Source organism: Eublepharis macularius, chromosome 3, assembly GCF_028583425.1.
Source record: "Eublepharis macularius isolate TG4126 chromosome 3, MPM_Emac_v1.0, whole genome shotgun sequence".
Lineage (NCBI taxonomy): Eukaryota > Metazoa > Chordata > Lepidosauria > Squamata > Eublepharidae > Eublepharis > Eublepharis macularius.
The window spans coordinates 25,108,807-25,126,657 of NC_072792.1; the positions used below are offsets into that span (position 1 = coordinate 25,108,807).

Consider the following 17,851-nt stretch of genomic DNA (forward strand, 5'->3'; position numbering starts at 1 on the left):
TTCTGCTCTTAGTCAGAACTTGTTTTGTATGAATGTGTGCTCTCTGGTGGCCTTTAAGCCAACAAGGGAAGAGAAAAGAGAGATTAATGTAATATTGGACCTGCAAAATCTTTTTTCCTGTTAGGTCCTCTTTATTGACCCACTTCAAGAAGAAGCACTTGCCTTCATGAAACTCATAGAAGTGATCTACAATCAAAAAGTACCTATAAGGTAATTTCAGTATTACTGTTACTTTTTAAAAAAGGTAATTTCAGTATTACTGTTACTTTTTTAAAAAGATATCATTTTGTTATAAGCAGACAGACTGAAATCCTGATCTAACAGTTTTTAATAGGAAACAGGCCTTCACTTGGCGGAACATTTTCTCCCTAATCAATAAAACGTATATGCAAGATGTATATTTTGCAGCGTCGGTCATCCAACTTTCTATTTTAGGGGTTTGTTTATTAAAATATTTACACTCCTTTTCCACCGTTAAATGGGATGTCAACTGCAGGATCAGAACTAGTCATACCTTGTTTCTTTCTCAGGGAAACGTGACTTCTTTTGCTTCCAGCTGTATTCAGTATTACCAACCAACAGAATAGGATATTTGATGGAAAGCTCTTACAGGGATTCTGTGATGGGCCCTGCTGTGTGAAACTTGCTAAACCTTCAGCTTAAAAGAGGTTGCTGCGGCAGGGGGTCTCTCTCTGAGTTACCTTCACAAGGACCTGACGGTTATCAGAGCATCAGCAGAGTTCCCACATGAGTCAGGGAAGTTTGGAAGCGGAGCCCCTGTGCTTGTTTATCTAAGGAAGAAAATAGACAAAGGAGCAAGAAGCTTCTAAAAGACAAACTACACATGGAGTATAGCTTTGTGTTCCATCAAGGCAGGGCTTTTTTTTCTGGGAAAAGAAGTGGTAGAACTCAGGACCACACAATGATGTCATTTTGGGTCAGCTGGAACAAGGGGGGAGTTTTTAAAAGTTTAAATCACCCTCGGCGAAAATGGTCATGGCGCGGAGGGCAATCTAAACTCCCCTCTGTCTGGAGATCAGGGGGCGGGGCCACCGGCCATGTGACCATTTTCAAGAGGTGCTGGAAGTCTGTTCCACCGTGTTCCCGCTGAAAAAAAGCCCTGTGTGAAGGGCTTGTAATTGTGACCTTAATAACATGGTACTTGTTAGTGAGGTGATGAGAAACCTCTTTCCCACAGATGGAACAGAAGAACAACCAAATATTTATTTACAGAAAGTAAGTTATAGAAACAGATTATAGTGGTAGTGTGTAAAGAATAATAACCATAAATGTACAAATGACTCACAACTCCACAGAGGTTATGTTTTCCCCACTTGGAGGTTCCTTGTTGAACCTGAGCCTGTGTTGACACACACAGATACAAAGGCTGAGGGGAGAAAATATTTCCTTTTCTTCCAGGTAGGGCTCCTCAGTGAATAATCACTGCTGATAGGCTTCTGTTCAGGTCCCTGGCTGCTCTCTTAACTTTTAGAGAACCTGGCCTGCTCAGAACCAGTAGAAAATTGTTAGATTTTGGTGGGCCCTTCAAAAAGGGTGCTTGTTTAGTTCATTAAAACAAGAACCCTACCCTGACTCCAAAATCCTAACTGAACCCCAAAGAAATGCCTGACTCAGCTTATGCCTTTATCTAGGGTTGTCAGCTCCAGGCTGGGAAATTCCTGGAGATTTGGGGGTGGAGCCTGGGGCGGGGTCTCAGCAGAGTATAATGCCATCAAGTCCACCCTCCAAAGGAGCCATTTTCTCCAGGAGAACTAATCTACATGACCTGAAGATCTACTGTAATTCTGGGAGATCTCCAGCCACTACCTGGGGATTGAGAACCCAGCCTTTATCCAAGGCCACAATTCCCCCTGAGAGGAAGAAGTATCAGTTCTCCTTATTTAAAGAGTGCTGGCTCATCCCCTTTCATCCAGTGTACCAACAGGGCTTTTATTGGCTGACCAGTCCCTGGGGCTTTCTGCAGGGCAGTTTCCCCAGGATTGGTTAGGAGCCCTGGAGACAGGCAGAACTTTCAGGTTGATTGCCGCAGCAGTCCTTAAGGTATGCTGGCCCCAAGCTCTATAGGGCTTTAAAGGTCAACAACAACACCTCAAATTGGGCCCAAAAGCACATTGGGAGCCAGTGCAGCTAGAACAAGACTGGAGGGCTATGGTCCCTATGATCCACTCCCGCCAACACTCTGGCTGCTGCATTCTGTACCTAGAGCAGCCCCACACAGAATACGTTGCAGTAATCTTACCTGGATGTTACCAGGTGGTAAGATCTTTCTTTCCCAGGTGGTAAGATCTTTCCTTCCCAGGAAGGACTGCAGTTTGCTCACCAGCCATTGAGGATTAAGTTTCTGCTTCTTGGCCCTCATCCATTCCAAAACTGCCTCCAAGCTCCTGTTCATAATTTCTGCAGCCTCCCTGGTATCTGCTGGAAGTGCAAGATAGAGCTGAGTGTCATCCACATAGTGGTGGCAACTCAGCCCAGATCTCTGCATGACCTCCCCCAGTGGCTTTACATAGATGTTGAAAAGCATGGGGCACAGGAAAGAACCTTGTGGAACTCGGTAGCTAAGGGGCAGAGCAGCAGTTCCCCAGCACCACACCCCGAAACACCCCTTGAAGGTAGGACTAAAACCACCAGAAAACAGGGCCTCCCAGTCCCAGCCCCAAAAGACAATCTGGACGGATACCATGATTGATGGTATCAAAAGCCGCTGAGAGGTCCATGAGAATTAACAGGGTCGCACTCCTCCCATCCATCTCCCAGGCAGGTCACCCACTAGGACGACAAAGGCCATTTCAGTGCAGTGGCCAGGACTGAAACCAGATTGGAACAAATCCAAATGATCCGCTACATTGAGAAACCCTGGAAGATGCCCGGCCACCACTTGTTCAATCACCTTGCTCAGGAATGGTACATTTAAGATGGGATGGTAGCTATTAATCTCTCCTAGGTCCAGAGTAGGTTTCTTGAGGAGTAGACGCATCACTGTCTACTTCAAGGCAGCAGTGACCACCCCCTCTCTCAGGGAGTCATATACTGACTCCTGGACCCAGTTCTCCAGCCCACCCACCCCCCCGGCCCGGCAGATTTAAGCAGCCAGGAGGGGCAACAGTTATATAAGCACATAGTAAGTCTCAAACTTACAAGAATCCTGTCCACACATCCTCAGATTGAACAAGCTGAAAGGTAGTAGGATGTTGTAGTACATTTGATTACAAATATTTTAAACTCTGTGTCGCACTGTGACAAGTATCTTGAATGCTTTCCACTTGAATGTTGTATGTTAAAAACGTCACCGTGGGTGTTTGTATATAATACTAATAATAACTACAGTAAAGCAACCTATGTTAATCTGCTTTCAATATATGGTCTGTGTGATTCTTATACAACTTTCATCTTTCCTGAGCAGAATTGGATTTGTTTTCATCTTAAGTACTGATGAAGAGGTAGATGGAAATGAGGATGCAGGAGTAGCTTTGTGGAGAGCTTTTAACTACGTTGCAGACGAAGTGGACGTCCCTAAAGCTTTCGCCACCATAACAAATGTTAGTGCTGTAAACAGACGAAAAGTAATGCTTACCTCAGGGTTACCTTTGCTTGCCTAGAGGTATGAAGTAGCCACTGGACATGGTCTATTAATTTGGAGGCTATGGAAATGTAATGTTTATCAAAACTACTTTTTTCTTCCCAGCCAGTTCTGTTCTTACCATAACAGCTTATTTTCATGCTTTCTTGAGATAGTCCCAATGTGTATATCCACACACAGCCAAATAGACCCTAATCAGAGAGGACCAGAAATAATTTTGGTTTGCTGTACCCAGTTAGAGAGACCCTCAAACACATCACTTCCTGCTAGTTGTCTAGAAAGGCATAGGCGGGTTGTTCAAGATGATACAAACAAGCAACCAATGAGGTGAAGCAAAGGGAACCCACCAATTTACTACCCAATGTGGTGGTGGAGGGGGTGGGAAAACCGTGGTTTTCACTGAGGCACCAAGTGTGACAATCCAAGCAGAAAAAGAATTCAGGTAATGGCGGAAAAGGCAGATCCATGCTAGAGGGAAAGGACTGAAGGTACCATGTCAAGTTTTGTAATGCTTTTGGGTGTGTTGCAAATGCTACATACAGTTCCAATGAACTCATCTCAAAAAGTATATGGTAAAGATACTGCAAAATGATCAGTTTGATGGAGCTTTCCTTCCTTTCAAAGAAAGAAAGCTTTGTGGCTTTTAGTTCAGGATGGTGCAAAGCATGTTAGAAATAACTCTAGAATTCGGGATTTCTCAGTGGAAACTGATGGGCATTAAATTCAGGATAGACAAGAGAAAAGACTACTTCACACAACACAGGCCACTTGTGTTTGAACAGCGGCCAGAGGAGGTTTAAACAAACTCACAGAGGAATCGGTCTATCTAAGGCTATTAGGCACAAGAGCTAAATGGAACTTCCAAGTTCTGAGGCAGTGTATCTCAGCCACCAGTTCCTTAGGGCCAGTAGCAGGGGAAGAGTGTTGCCTTTGTGCCCAGCTTACTAGTTGCCTGGAGACATCAGGATGGCCACGGTGGGAAATAGAAGGCTGATGCAGATGGACCTTGGTCTGATGTAGCAAGACTGTTCTTATATTCAGGCAGTGTTTTCCAGTGGTGTCATCCACCAGTGTAATGTGCTCAAGTTTCAGGACAAGAACGGCTAAAAAGTAAACCAGTAGAATGATGGGAGTGAATGTTGCTTTGCTGTGACACACTCCCTGAAGCCACAGAGAATGAGCGAATTCAAGATGCCTCTCTCCCCAATCTTTTAACTGTTGTTTTTATCTTTTGCATTTATTTTAAATTCTGGGTTTAAATTGTTTTAATAATATGTCTGTGTGTTCATTTTAATCAGGGCTTTTTTCTGGGAAAAGAGGTGGTGGAAATCAGTGGTGGAACTCAAGACCGCACAATGACATTAGTAGGGGACCCTGATCTGTCCCCTACTAAGACTTGGCTGGGTAACCATTTTTAATATTTCCTAAGGGTGGGACAAGAAGGAAAGCTTATAACTCTAGAATTCGGGATTTCTCAGTGAAACTACTTCACACAACACAGAACTGGCCACCTGTGTTTGAGCAGAGGAGGTTTAAACAAACTGCTCAGCGGCGCGGAGGGCAAGCTAAACTCCCCTCTGTCTGGAGATCAGGAGGCGGGGCCACTGGCCATATGACCATTTTTAAGAGGTGCCAGAACTCCGTTCCACCACATTCCCGCTGGAAAAAAGCCCTGGTTTTAATGCCTTTTAAGATGACATTTTAATGTGTACATTTTTAAATTTGTTAGCCACCTTGGTGGCCTTCTGAGGACAGAAAGGCAGGGTAAAAGTTTTGTTCATAAATAAATAAGGATTAGAACAAGTCTGTCTGACCCCTCCCACAGCATGAATAAAATAATGGTTCTTTAATTTTATGCCATTCTTTCTCAAAGCCAGCTGAGTTCTTTTCCCCCCAAAGCTATTACAGGGGATGGTTTTGGAGTTGTACACCAATTTCCAACCCAAATTTATTAACAGCTAATTTATAGCTGTGAGATTTTTTATGTCCCCAATTGCCAAATTAAATAGCTCTGCTCAGCCGGCTAAGATATTTCTAAAATGACTCTGTATCTGGCAATTCACTCATATTTCTAGCACTCTGCTATGGAATAGTCTACATGACAGTTTTATTGTGTAAATATCTGTCTTGGTTGCTTGACCCAGTTCATGGTTGGATAGTGGAAGAATGCCAGGTGAATGCACACAATTATGTTGAAAATAAGTATTGCTTTCATTCATTGCTCCCCTGTCCCATACCTTTCCTTCCCCTTAGTGCACAGAAATGCATACGATAGATTAATTTAAGAGTGAGAACAGTTCATTGAAGTTTAATTGGTTGAAGATATTAAAGTTTCTTGGTTACTGCTGGAAACCGGGCAATAAACTAAACTGAATAGATCTGTGATTGGGTGGCAGATATCCACTTGCACAGTTTGGTGGTAAAGATTTAATATAACAGGAATATATCAGTAGGTTATCTCTTCTTTTTATTTCTCTCTCTTTCATTTTAATTAGATGTACCATGAGGTAAAAGACGGAGGTATGCTTTCTGTGGAGCACGTGAAGCGTGTTCTTCGCCGTGAATTTCCTTTTGCCGACATGCAAGACATCCTGGGCATCCAGTCTGATTATGATGATAAGAGAACGGTATAAAGGAACAGTTGCATGATAGAGTAGAAAAGTTCTTCTAAACATCTAGATTTTCTGTAACCACTTACTCTGTTGAATTGATGCCCCGAAGGATGTTCGGAATTGAAAGCTGTGGTTTTTTAATGGAAAATGGTCTGAGGATATAGGGTACCTTCTGTTCCCTGCCCACAGCCCCATACCAGTCTCCTTTGATACTCATTCCTGTGATACCTGTTTAACCCTGTGGGCTGGGGGTGGCTGCCCTCCCATGCCCCTACGGTATTTTTAAAAAGGGGGTTGTGCATCACATGTATTGGAGGGCAAAGCCTACAGAATACGCACTCCCTCCAGTTTTAAAAGCTTTACCCAGTTGTGAGTCTAGTTCAGGCTCCATCAAATTCAATGGCTCACAAAGGGGCTTGCTATCACTCCTGCTTCTAGTCCCCCTACTCTTTCCAGTTCCCCACCGTATTTGCAAGCAAACATCTCTAACCTTTTAGAAGGGTTTTAGAAGCCTCAGTAGGGGTAGGAGAGACATTTCAAGCCTACAACCTTAACTAGAAATGATTCTCCAGAACACGGGAGTTCTAGTGTTGTCAGCCTTCTGACTTGGGTCTTTTCTGCACGGGGCTTTTTCATCCGTTCTGGCCTCACACGGCATCAATTTCTAAGAACACATGGTCAGAACACCCCGATGCGGTCTACAAATTACTTCCCAGACGTTTGTGTGTTCCGCATGGAGAAAGCCTGCATCTGCCGCAGAATTGAACTCCCCCTGGCTTTTCTGCAGCTTTTTCTCCCTGAGCACATAACCCTAATGTTTTTTTCCCAGCAAAGTCAAACCAGGGCTTTTTTGAAGCACAGAATGCTTTCTTTGGTATGAGCAACCAATCTAGTTTTTTTCCTGAATTAAAAAAAAACATTAAATAGCAATGTTGCAACATTGGTGCCTTAAAGAAAAAAAAATCCTTGCAACTGCCAGGGGGAATACTCTGCAATATGGCTGACACAAAAACTCTAGAGAGCCCTGAATCCCACTTGATATTTTAAAGTTTTCACTTGTGCTTCCTGTGCTTAATAGTCCATTGTTTTTTGGCTTAAAAATACCCAGCAACACTGCAACCTTGGTCCCAGTTTGGTGTAGTGGTTAAAAGCGGCAGGACTCTAATCGGGAGAACCAGATTTGATTCTCCACTCCTCCACTTGAAGCCAGGTGGGTGACCTTGGGTCAATCACAGCTCTCTCAGAGCTCTCTCAGCCCCACCCACCTCACAGGGTGATTGTTGTCAGGATAATAACCACATACTTTGTAATCCTCTCTGAGTGGGTGTTAAGTTGTCTTTAAGGGTGGTATATAAATTGAATGTTGTCGTTGTTGTTGCTGTTAAACACACACACAAAGTTTCCTCAGCCCATCCGCTGAGGAAACTGACTCATCTTCAGCCCATCAACTAATGTGTTCCCCAGAAAGCCTGCAGCAGAAACAGGCCATTTTTCTAGTGCAGAAATAAAAACTATTTTGGTTTGACTCCCTCAATATGTAGAATTAGAGAATCTTTTTTTTTGTAGTCTTTTTTTTAATATAAAAAAATTCATTAAATAAAATAAAATAAAGTAAGTGCATAGTATAAAAGTTCTAAATTGTACACTGGATTAAAAGTTATACAATCTTATACAACCAATAAGTATATAGACAATACAGTTATAATAGTTTTGAGAGTAAAGCAAGTAGTCTTTGTTACATTTGAAATCTACTAAGTCTGTTTGTTTTGACTAAAATTTTCTTTGTTTAAACTATAAACTACACACCACAAGATAATAAACAACAAACACAGAGAACAAGAAAAAACAACATTTCTAAACATAACACACTAGCAATACATATATCTTGAGAATAAACAGAATTAGAGAATCAAAGCAGTACAGGGCCAGAACTGAAGAATAAAACAGATCCAGTTCTCATGGACTGAATAGTCATAAAGCCCAATGGCCTTGGTTTATGAGGCAGAGAGAAGTAATAATAACTTTCGATTTAAATACCGCCCTTCACGATGACTTAACACCCACTCAGAGTGGTTTACAAAGTATGTTATCATTATTCCCGCAACAACACTCACCCTATAAGGTGGGTGGGGCTGAGAGAGATCCGAGAAGCTGTGACTGACCCAGGGTCACCCAGCTGGCTTCAAGCGGAGGAGTGGGGAATCAAACCCAGTTCTCCAGGTTACACTCCTGCACTCTTAACCACTACACCAAACTGTACAAATCCCATACTCCCCAGCATGCTCAAGGACATCATTCCCTGTTAAGGAGACCAAACTGTACAAATCCCATACTCCCCAGCATGCTCAAGGACATCATTCCCTGTTAAGGAGGAAGTCCAGCAAAGGTTCTGCTGTCCCTAGCAAGTCAGCCCCACCACCGATGGCCGTCTCCTGCTCTCAAAGGTTAGTGGGATTCTGCTTGAAAAGGAAGTGAGGGAAACTGATGGGGAAGAGAATTGCTTTTTTTAGCACTTTTAAGAAAGACCCTCAAAATGAGTGGAAATTGAGGAGAGCTAAAAAGGCAGCCCATCACGAATGATAGGTACTAAATGTTTTGTGTTGTCATTGATGTATAGATTTATTATTTACGTTAAAACATGCACGTTCAGGACAGTGGAATAGCTTGTTCTACTTGCGTATCATATGGTGCCCATGGCAATACATATTTCTGTATGCACGTCTTCATGACTTGAGTGTAGATAGTCAGACACTTGTCAACTAAACAACCAAATGGCTGATCTGTATAGAAGTCGGAGTCTTTTGTAAATTCACAATTATTCCTGCACACTGTTGCGTGTGTCCTCACGCTGCTTTATTTTGTTTTGTGTTTTGCGTTCTGGGAAAGTGGTACAAGAACAACAGATCACTTTCCCCCTCTGCTGTTCCAGCAAAGAGTGCGTGGATGTTTGTGTTCTTTGTCTCTTGATATTTAATCACTTCTTTTTCTGCAGTCAGCCTCATTCCATGTAACTGTGACATCCCTGATTTGTCTAGGCAGGAGCAGCATTTTATAAGAAGACTGGCTTGGGTCCATTGCCTCAAGCTCTCTTTAATGGTGTGCCCTTTAATAGAAAAGAGATGAATGTCGCAGAGCTCGAGACCTCTCTACAGAAGATCGTGGATGCTACGGAGTCCTTCCAGCGGGCAGTGTTCATGGTGTGTTTAGCATTATATATATATTTAAGGCCGTGCAATGAAATAACGGGCAGTAGATGGCTTCAGTTGTGCTTTTATTCTACATCTTTTGTAATGAGGTGGTTTGGAATTAATGTTGTGAAAACCTAAATGGCATCATTACTTTAATTTGCAGTCATGATTTTGAAACCTAATATATAATGATTATCCATGCCTTAGAATTTAACTAAGCACTTGTTAATCTTTGAGACTCTTGCAGTCATCTTATGAAGAGAAATATCAGTAAGGAAATGTGGACCGGAAAAACAGATCTCTCTCTCTCTCTCGCTCTCTCGCTCTCTCCCTTGTTCTCTTTTCTGAGCTTTTTTCTGCTGAAGAATCTCGTAACTTATTAATGAATCTATAAATTCTTCATATTGAAGAATATGTAAGGGGATATATCTGTTCAGATCAACCCCTGTTATTAAAGTCAGTTGTGATCTTGGCCCTTTTACAGCCTTGACATGGTGGAAAACTCAGTGCCGAGTCTCCAGGACCAGGGCTCAATGGGAAATCCAGCAAGTGCCTACGCAGGCGAGCAATGGAGGAAGTCATTATGGGCATAAGAATCGGTGGCTTGGATCCACCAGAGGATTTCTGTGTGTGCTATAGTCCTTGCACAAGCGGAAGGTGTGAAAAAAAAAAGTTCACAGAAGCCCCATGTGCAAAGTTTTCCAAGCCATTTTCCTCCCTGTTTTTGCAAGATATTGTGCAAGAAATCCTTGGGCACTATAGAAGATAGAAAGCGCTCGGTGTTGCATGAGTGGAACTGCCCTATGACATTTCACATTTCCGCTTGCATGTCACTGAGCCCGAGCCAATGTTTGCAGCTAGTTCGACCCATTTGAGGCTTATCTTGCTAAAGCCAGCCTAACCTGGGATCCAGGTCGGGAGCAGACAGTGGGCTGGGTGGAGGGAATTTCTCAGTAGCCTGAGAGGGCATGATAGCCCACAGAACTTTCTAACCTGTAACTCTCAGTTAGCAGAGCAGCGCTTTGAAGTCCCTGGTTCTAGCTTTGGTGGTTCCAGATAATCTCTTGCCCAGAACCTCATGTGTCCCCCAAGCAATGACTCTTTTCTGATCCGAAGCTGTCAAGTGCTGCAGATTTCAAAGCAAGGGTTCTGTTGTTATCCTTTCAGGGTTTGCTGAATGACCATACGGATGCAGTAGACTTCATCATTGATCAGCAAGACATTGTTTCACATATAAATGAGAAAATTCTTAGTACTGAAAAAAGATATCTGAACTTTATATCGTCACCAGGTAAAACAAGTTCTGCCTTCCTTGCTCTTCCTCTGGTTTTCGTTATCGTTTTGTTGGATTTTTTATGTCTCATTTAATTTTTACAGTTCCTGTTGATCTGGAGGATTACTCAACTTTTTCTTTTCTGGATTCTCAAGATAAGACTGTTGTTGTTTCAGAAAATATGAACTATATCACAAGGAAAGGTATGTTTGTTTTATTAAATTGCTAAAATACAGATGATTATACCTGAATTCTTATAATACCATCTAGTGTCGATGTAAGACTTAACCATAACTACCATTAACTCCTATTGCCTTAATCCTGGCTAAAATTCTAAATGTACAGTAAAACTCTCCTCCCTGCAAGCACATATAAAGGAAACAGTCGCAGGACGTGCTTGGTACTACGCAAGTGGGAATTTGCCTTAACCACAATTAGCGCAGTTAACGCAAACCACTGTTTGCAGTCCCACTTTCCAAACTTGAAAACTACTCCAGGAATATAAAAAGGAATTAACCAATTTTTATTGATTCAGCGGGCCTGCTCAGAAGGCTTATATAGATTTGATCTTCAAGGCAACCAAATGGTCTCTTTCACTGCACTATTTCAAATGTAGAATTATTAGACCAGTCAGTTTAGAGAATCCATCACCTATCCCATCTTAGCTTTGCAAGTACCAGTGAATAGCATCCCCAAAGGGCTTAAATATTTGAAGGCCATCAGAACACGGGGCCTGAGATGCAACTCCAGAGATACATACTTCTGTACTTAGAAGTGTATGTTCAGTAGGATTTTTTTAAAAATGGCTTTGTATACAGTAATCCATGTTTCCGGATTACTGTTTCACTTCCCTACTGGACTCAGCTACCTTATCTGTTGCTCAGTAAAAAAACTTTTGACATGATTTATGTGTTGCTTTTCAGATGAAGATATAATTTATGCAGTTACCATATGGATTGTGGCTGATTTTGACAAGCCAGATGGAAGGCAATTGCTTTCTAATGCATTGAAACACCTGGTCAGTTCATTGCAATTCCTATGTCCACTTGCAAAGTGAATGTTACTAAGTGTTCTCAGCAAATCTGAGAAGAACAATAACGGCAAATGTGTATATGGTAGCTAGCTTCTCTCACCTGAAGACGACACCAGCTAAACAAGTACCTGCCCTGTTCCCAGAAATAAAAGGGAACAAAAGCAAGTAAAACCTGTGAAATGTCTAATTATGGAATAATTCTTGAACTTAATAATGATACCCTGTTCATGATAAGCAGTTAAAGGAGTCTTGCCAGCTAGAACTGGGCCAATAGATTAAAACTTGGGCTGCAAGTGGAATGCAGCCCAAAGAAATAAGACCAAGCGGAGAGATTTGTTTGCCACAACAGCTCTTTGTTATATGTCATTGTTAGCAGCTTCTTGTTGACACACATTTAGAGTCGAAATTTCATAGCCTCGTAGGCTTTCCTTTGACCTGTCTGTGCCGCATCTTTCAGCTCCATGCTCTTCCCCGTCTCACAAGTGCAGAGGTCTTCGTGTGCTTTGCTATTAGCAGGGAGTGGACTGAGGCATCTTCCCAAATAAATAATAGTTTTAATAGAGAACAGCACTTAGAAAGCATTTTATTCCAAAGGAAGAGGGAGGGTTGATGTTTTGGCCACAAAAGGGAAATCACAATGAGCAAGAGGTGACAAGTCATATTTATCTTACAGAAAACAAGTAGCCACGTACAGTTCGGGATTGTGAATAATCCTGCGTCAAAAATAACTGAAGAAAACACGATTGTTGCGAGGGCAATCATGGCAGCTCTTCTAACACAGGAAAACGCTAGTTTGAGAAGCTTTCTTGATAGGATTGTTAAAGAGGAGACAGCAAAGTCCCTTGCAAGAGGAACAAAAATCAAGAAGTTTTTTGTGCCGGTGAGTAAATGTAGTTGCACATTTGCTGACATCATACAAAACTACACTACTCTTTTAAAAATATTTCTGGATGCTTTATGATATAACTGAGCAGGCTTTTTTTCAGCGGGAATGCAGTGGAATGGAGTTCCAGAACTTCTTGAAAATGGTCACATGGCTGGTGGCCCCGCCCCCTGATCTCCAGACAGAGGGGAGTTGAGATTGCCCTCCGCGCCGCAGAGCGGCACGGAGGGCAATCTCAACTCCCCTCTGTCTGGAGATCAGGGGGCGGGGCCACCAGCCATGTGACCATTTTCTCTGAGGGCAACCCACTGAGTTCCACCACCTCTTTTCCCAGAAAAAAGCCCTGGATATAACTGAGCATTCCTTTGAGATGCTGGCCCCAGTAGCCTGTCTGTTAACTGTGACATTTGTACAGTTGTATTCAACAGGTTTAGACCAAAGTAACTTGCTTCAGCTTTCACCGTTAATCTGGTTCCTCACTTCAGGGTCTTTTACTGTGGAGAGTAAATTATGGCAAGATTTCACAGGCAACCATGGTTCTAAAGCCAAGTTGCAAGCCCAGCATGAAAAGGGGGGCAGCGGGGGCGAGGGCAAGGCAATGAACAAGACTAGAACTGGGCAAACTGGCTGAATCCTTCACATGAAAATACAATTTTTTTTAATGTGAGGGAGTCTGTCCCCTCCCTAGGAGGAGTATTAGGACAAAGCATTGCTAGAAAGTATCGAGGACTTGCACCTATTCTCTCCCCCTCTCCCATATTTCCAGCATGGTATGGGGTGTGTGTGTGTATGTGTTGGAGACTTGTGCATAACACGTGTGCATTTACACATACAAACATGCAGAAACTTCAGATGAGATACGGAAGCAGAGATCGATGTGGGACTGAGGTAGCTCAAGTAGTTAAACTTGTCTCTTCCTGTTTCCTTTGAATGTCACAAAGAGGCTTTTTCCTACAGCAGCATTTTCCTGGATATGCCAGAGTGTTGCCTGTGTCCATGTAGCTTAAATAGGGCTTCTCCTTAGTAGGTGCATGCTGTATTATTGCACTATGAGTTTTTTAAAAACCCTCTGAATTCAGTGCTAAGAAGGACAATGTCTGCTGCAGAACTGGATTGTACAATGAGGTTTTAAATATGTTTTGCTTATTAATTTTGTTTAATTTATCTGTTCTGGAATGACATCTTTATTCTTTCTTTCTAGGGCATGGATGATGACAGTTTTGAGAAGAAATACAACACGCTGGGCGTAAATATCATTCGTGCTCACCGGATGTTTTGTCAGGAGGTTCTCAAACTGCTTCCTGGGCAAATGGCCGTCGTTAGTAATGGAAGGGTAAGTTTTAAAAATGTTCAGCTCCTCACTGTATTGCTGTTTTTTTTTCTCTTTGAACTTATTCACAATTCTGATGCATAATTTATTGAAAAGATTAAAGGAAGACAGCTGGCTTATGTAGTTCTAATGGAGAAATATCAATTCTCTCCCACCCCCACTTTTGACCAGAAGAGCCCAGCATTCAGCACAGAGATGCCCTGAGAGAAGGCCTTTAAAATTATGGCCTGGAATATCTTTTTCTCTCCTCCCCCACCTCTTTTTTGTTTATTTTTTAAATATATTTTAACATCTAGCTTGAGGAAGAGTTCTGACTTGCACACACTTTTGTGTCATTGTAGCTGATTCCAAAAAAGCTATTGTGTGGGTTGTAGATTGCTGGATATTGAAGAAACAAGGGAATGCATGCCAAAATTTGTTTTTCTCTGGCTCCTGGAAGGCATTCTCAGTGCTTCAGAATGGCATAATTCTTGGATCAAGATGCCACACTCTTGCATTAACTCCTCCAAGAGGCAGGGGTTCTGTCCTTCAGTCCCAAATTATCTTCTTCCTTTGAACAGAGAAGCAAGCTCTTGGTTGGATAAACTGGTTTGCAGACCCTTAATGTTTTCCCCCAGCCAGTTCTATAACTTCTGTTTCTAGTAAACTGAACTCGATGTCAGATAAAGAGTTGTACCTAACAGTTCTAAGTCAGGATTGTCTGTTTCCAGCTAATGGAATCTGCTGGGGCCTTAAAGAGGAAGGAAAGAGAATGTTCAGTGCATCTAACCCAAAGGGAACTGAAGCCATTCCAAAGGAACCCACTTGATTTGTGTTTATCTTGAATTTTTCAGCAGAATCTAGAACGCCATATAGGGGTGGTTCCATTCTAGCCACTTAATATGGGATAGACGTAATTTGGTGAGATTCCCCTGCTCTCATCTTTAATTAGGCCTGGGTTTTTTTTGTAACATTAAACAATGGAATTGTTATAAGAGTGAACTGGTACAGGGCTTCTGGGGACATTAAGGACTACTGTCCCTTTAAATTTTCTTCTGTTTCTCATCTCTACTGCTTTCTGTTCATCATTCTGTCTGGTGCATTTTTATCAGTTATATGTCTGAGCAGGGCTTTTTTTTTCTGGGAAAAGAGGTGGTGGAACTGAGTGGTGAAACTCAGGACTGCACAATGACATCATTTTGGATCAGCTGGAACAAGGGAGTTTTTTAAAGTTTAAATAGCCCTTGGTGAAAATGGTCACATGGCCAGTGGCCCCGCCCCTTGATCTCCAGACAGAGGGGAGTTTAGATCGCCCTCCGCGCCGCACTCCCCTCTGTCTGGAGATCAGGGGGCGTGGCCACCAGCCATGTGACCATTTTCAAGAGGTGCCGGAAGTCCGTTCCACCGCGTTCCAGCTGAAAAAAAGCCCTGTGTCTGAGTATCTTGGAACAGTTCTCCCTTTCCCATTTTGTCCTGTCAGCAATCCTGTGAGGTAGACCGGTAAGGAATGACTGTCCCAAGTTCACCCAGCAAACATCAGGCCAGAGTGTCTTCCAGGACCTCATCCAGCACTCTAACCGCTGCTGTCTACCAGTCCATGTACACTCTCCCTGGTCCCAACATACCTGAAAGTATCCTTAATCAGTTGTTGAGGGGAGTGGCTTTAATTACGCTTTTGTCCTTGCTGCCAGAGATTAATTCATTTCTTTCTCGTGATTGCAACTGTGCAATTATGATCTGAATAAATACAAGAGGAAATTAATGAGCAATCTTTTTGACTGCAAACACAGAAGTAGTAATTAAATCTCCACCAGAATTTATTGTCCTTCAAGGACGTCTAGGTTGCCGTGAGGAAAAGAAATAATTAATTAAACAGAATTAAAACCTTTCCCTATCTTCATCAGAGCAACTGCAACAACAAAGGTGGAAGCAGGAAGAAAGAGGAAGAAGGGGATGAAGTGTGATCAGACAGGTGGGAAGGTGACCTTTGCCCTCTCATTTAGCAGTGAGACAATCTTGACTGGGCTAGTTATTGTCTTCACTCCACATTTGTATCTTACTCTTTCCCAAGCCAGACCGTGGCGATGGGTAGAAGGGGGGGGGGCTGGAGAAGGAGGCACTTCGCTAGACATGAACAATGGGGAAGACAAAAAGGGCTGTTGGTGGACTGAATACAGCAAAGGTTAATGAGATAGCCAGTAGGCTGCATTTCTAAACACACTTTTAGCAATTCAAGTATTTTGAACGGAGTGGGATTGGCGCTGAATACATATTTAGGGTCAATCCTGTGGTGATTGGTACTGTGGAATTATTATGAGGAATATGGTGCTATGCTAAGTACCTCATCAGGCTATTTTTCTAATTCTGCTTTTGGTTGATAATAGAAGAACCACCCTTATATGCTAATAGGCGTTAATGTGGAGAGGACTTTGTTTAATTATGCCTGAGGAAAGTCAGTTTGTTGTTTATTGAACAAGCTTTTCATCCTTGATCAGTATTTATAAGTCGACTAGTTGGGGACTATAAAGCAGTTCAGGGTTTCTCTACTGGATGCTCCAGGGGTATATTTGACTTCTAATGCAGTTGTCATTTTATTTATTTAATCTGAGTTATATGTAACCTCCCGCCTGTTTCAGTTATATATATCCTCCTGCCACTCAGGCTGAATGTCATGAAAGTTAATGCTGTGAAGTGGGAAGAGTTTGTATTTTTCAGAGGGTTTGAGCCTTAATATTTGCATCACATCTTGGTTACCAACTCCATCATTTTCATAGTATTTTAGCAGAAGAACTTGCTTTGCTAGATTCTAGGAGTGTACAATATGAAAGTTGAGCTGTGGAAACTGATATAGGAAGATATGCCTGGGGAACTAGGATCCGGGTCCAGGATCCCTGGTTTAAGAAATCGCTAAAATCCTTTGTGGAAAACTATCAAATAAATAATGTAAATAATGTCTGTATTTTAAAAGGTAACATTTACTATTAAGAAACTATAAAGTTATGAGATAAATCTTAGGTGATTTTACTTTTGAGAGGGGAACTACAAAGCACATAGGCCTCAGGAGAGCCTACAGTTCATGCCTAGGTACTATCACTGATAGTGGTTTTCCTCTAAGGTGGATTGGTGTGAGTTCTTGTATTTCTGTGGGACAGAATTGGAAATGCTTATCACTGGTCAGCTACCACACAGTTTTAACCACTCAGTTGCCTTTTGGCTTAGAAGAGGGTATCTGAAACACAAGTGGCTGAAAAGTTGTACAGAGAAAATAAAAGGTTGGAGTTGGCTATGCGGCTTGCCGTTATAGGCTTGTGGCTCAGTGAGTCCCATGCTGTTGTCTAACATTGGAAATGTGGTTGAGATTGGAAATGTGAAGACTACTTCTCTAAGCCATGGGTGCTGGGGAGGGTCACTCACGGTTCCAAAATGGAGCCAGCTTCTAACATCTGTGGTATTGTTTCTCTTTGCTGAGCTTCATGTGGAGGTAACACGGTTACAACAAACACCTTCAGTTATTGATTTAATGTCCTTGCTGTCTTGGGCATGCTATTCAAACTACCTTTCTAATAATGTAATTGTGCATAATATTAACAGTAGTAGGTCTGTCCTTAGGCACTGTTTTCTCTGGAACCTTTTTCATTCAGTCTTTCTAAGATATTTCTGTTCTCATTGCCTGCGTTTCTAGCTTGAATTGCAGTGGGGGTGGTTGTAATTATTCACTACAGAAAAAGTGTGTCCGAAAACAAGCATAAGCACAGGAAAATGCATATGTGTACTGAAGCTGCATGTATTATGCATGCAAAGAACCAGCACTTGCTTCCCCCAGCAGCTGCCACTGCTGGGATGTTGAAAGAATGACAGCAACAGGAACAACAAATCCATTGGTTAGTGAAGTGAATATTAACACAAGATTCTTTGGAATGGCTTTTTTTTTTCTTGTGGGGGGAGGCAGAAC

The 17,851-nt window shown here is 42.2% G+C and overlaps 1 protein-coding gene across 1 annotated transcript in view; it reads left to right on the plus strand.

Annotated features, from left to right (window-relative positions):
* Positions 1–17,851, plus strand: part of UGGT2 (UDP-glucose glycoprotein glucosyltransferase 2) — a 99,935-nt gene that overhangs the window by 48,214 nt on the left and 33,870 nt on the right. Inside the window, exons 14-22 of the mRNA XM_054974791.1 lie at positions 125–210; positions 3,425–3,560; positions 6,097–6,228; positions 9,249–9,410; positions 10,569–10,692; positions 10,779–10,877; positions 11,598–11,692; positions 12,381–12,587; positions 13,792–13,923. Coding sequence (XP_054830766.1) covers positions 125–210; positions 3,425–3,560; positions 6,097–6,228; positions 9,249–9,410; positions 10,569–10,692; positions 10,779–10,877; positions 11,598–11,692; positions 12,381–12,587; positions 13,792–13,923 — 1,173 coding nt within the window. The remainder of the gene's footprint in view (positions 1–124; positions 211–3,424; positions 3,561–6,096; positions 6,229–9,248; positions 9,411–10,568; positions 10,693–10,778; positions 10,878–11,597; positions 11,693–12,380; positions 12,588–13,791; positions 13,924–17,851) is intronic.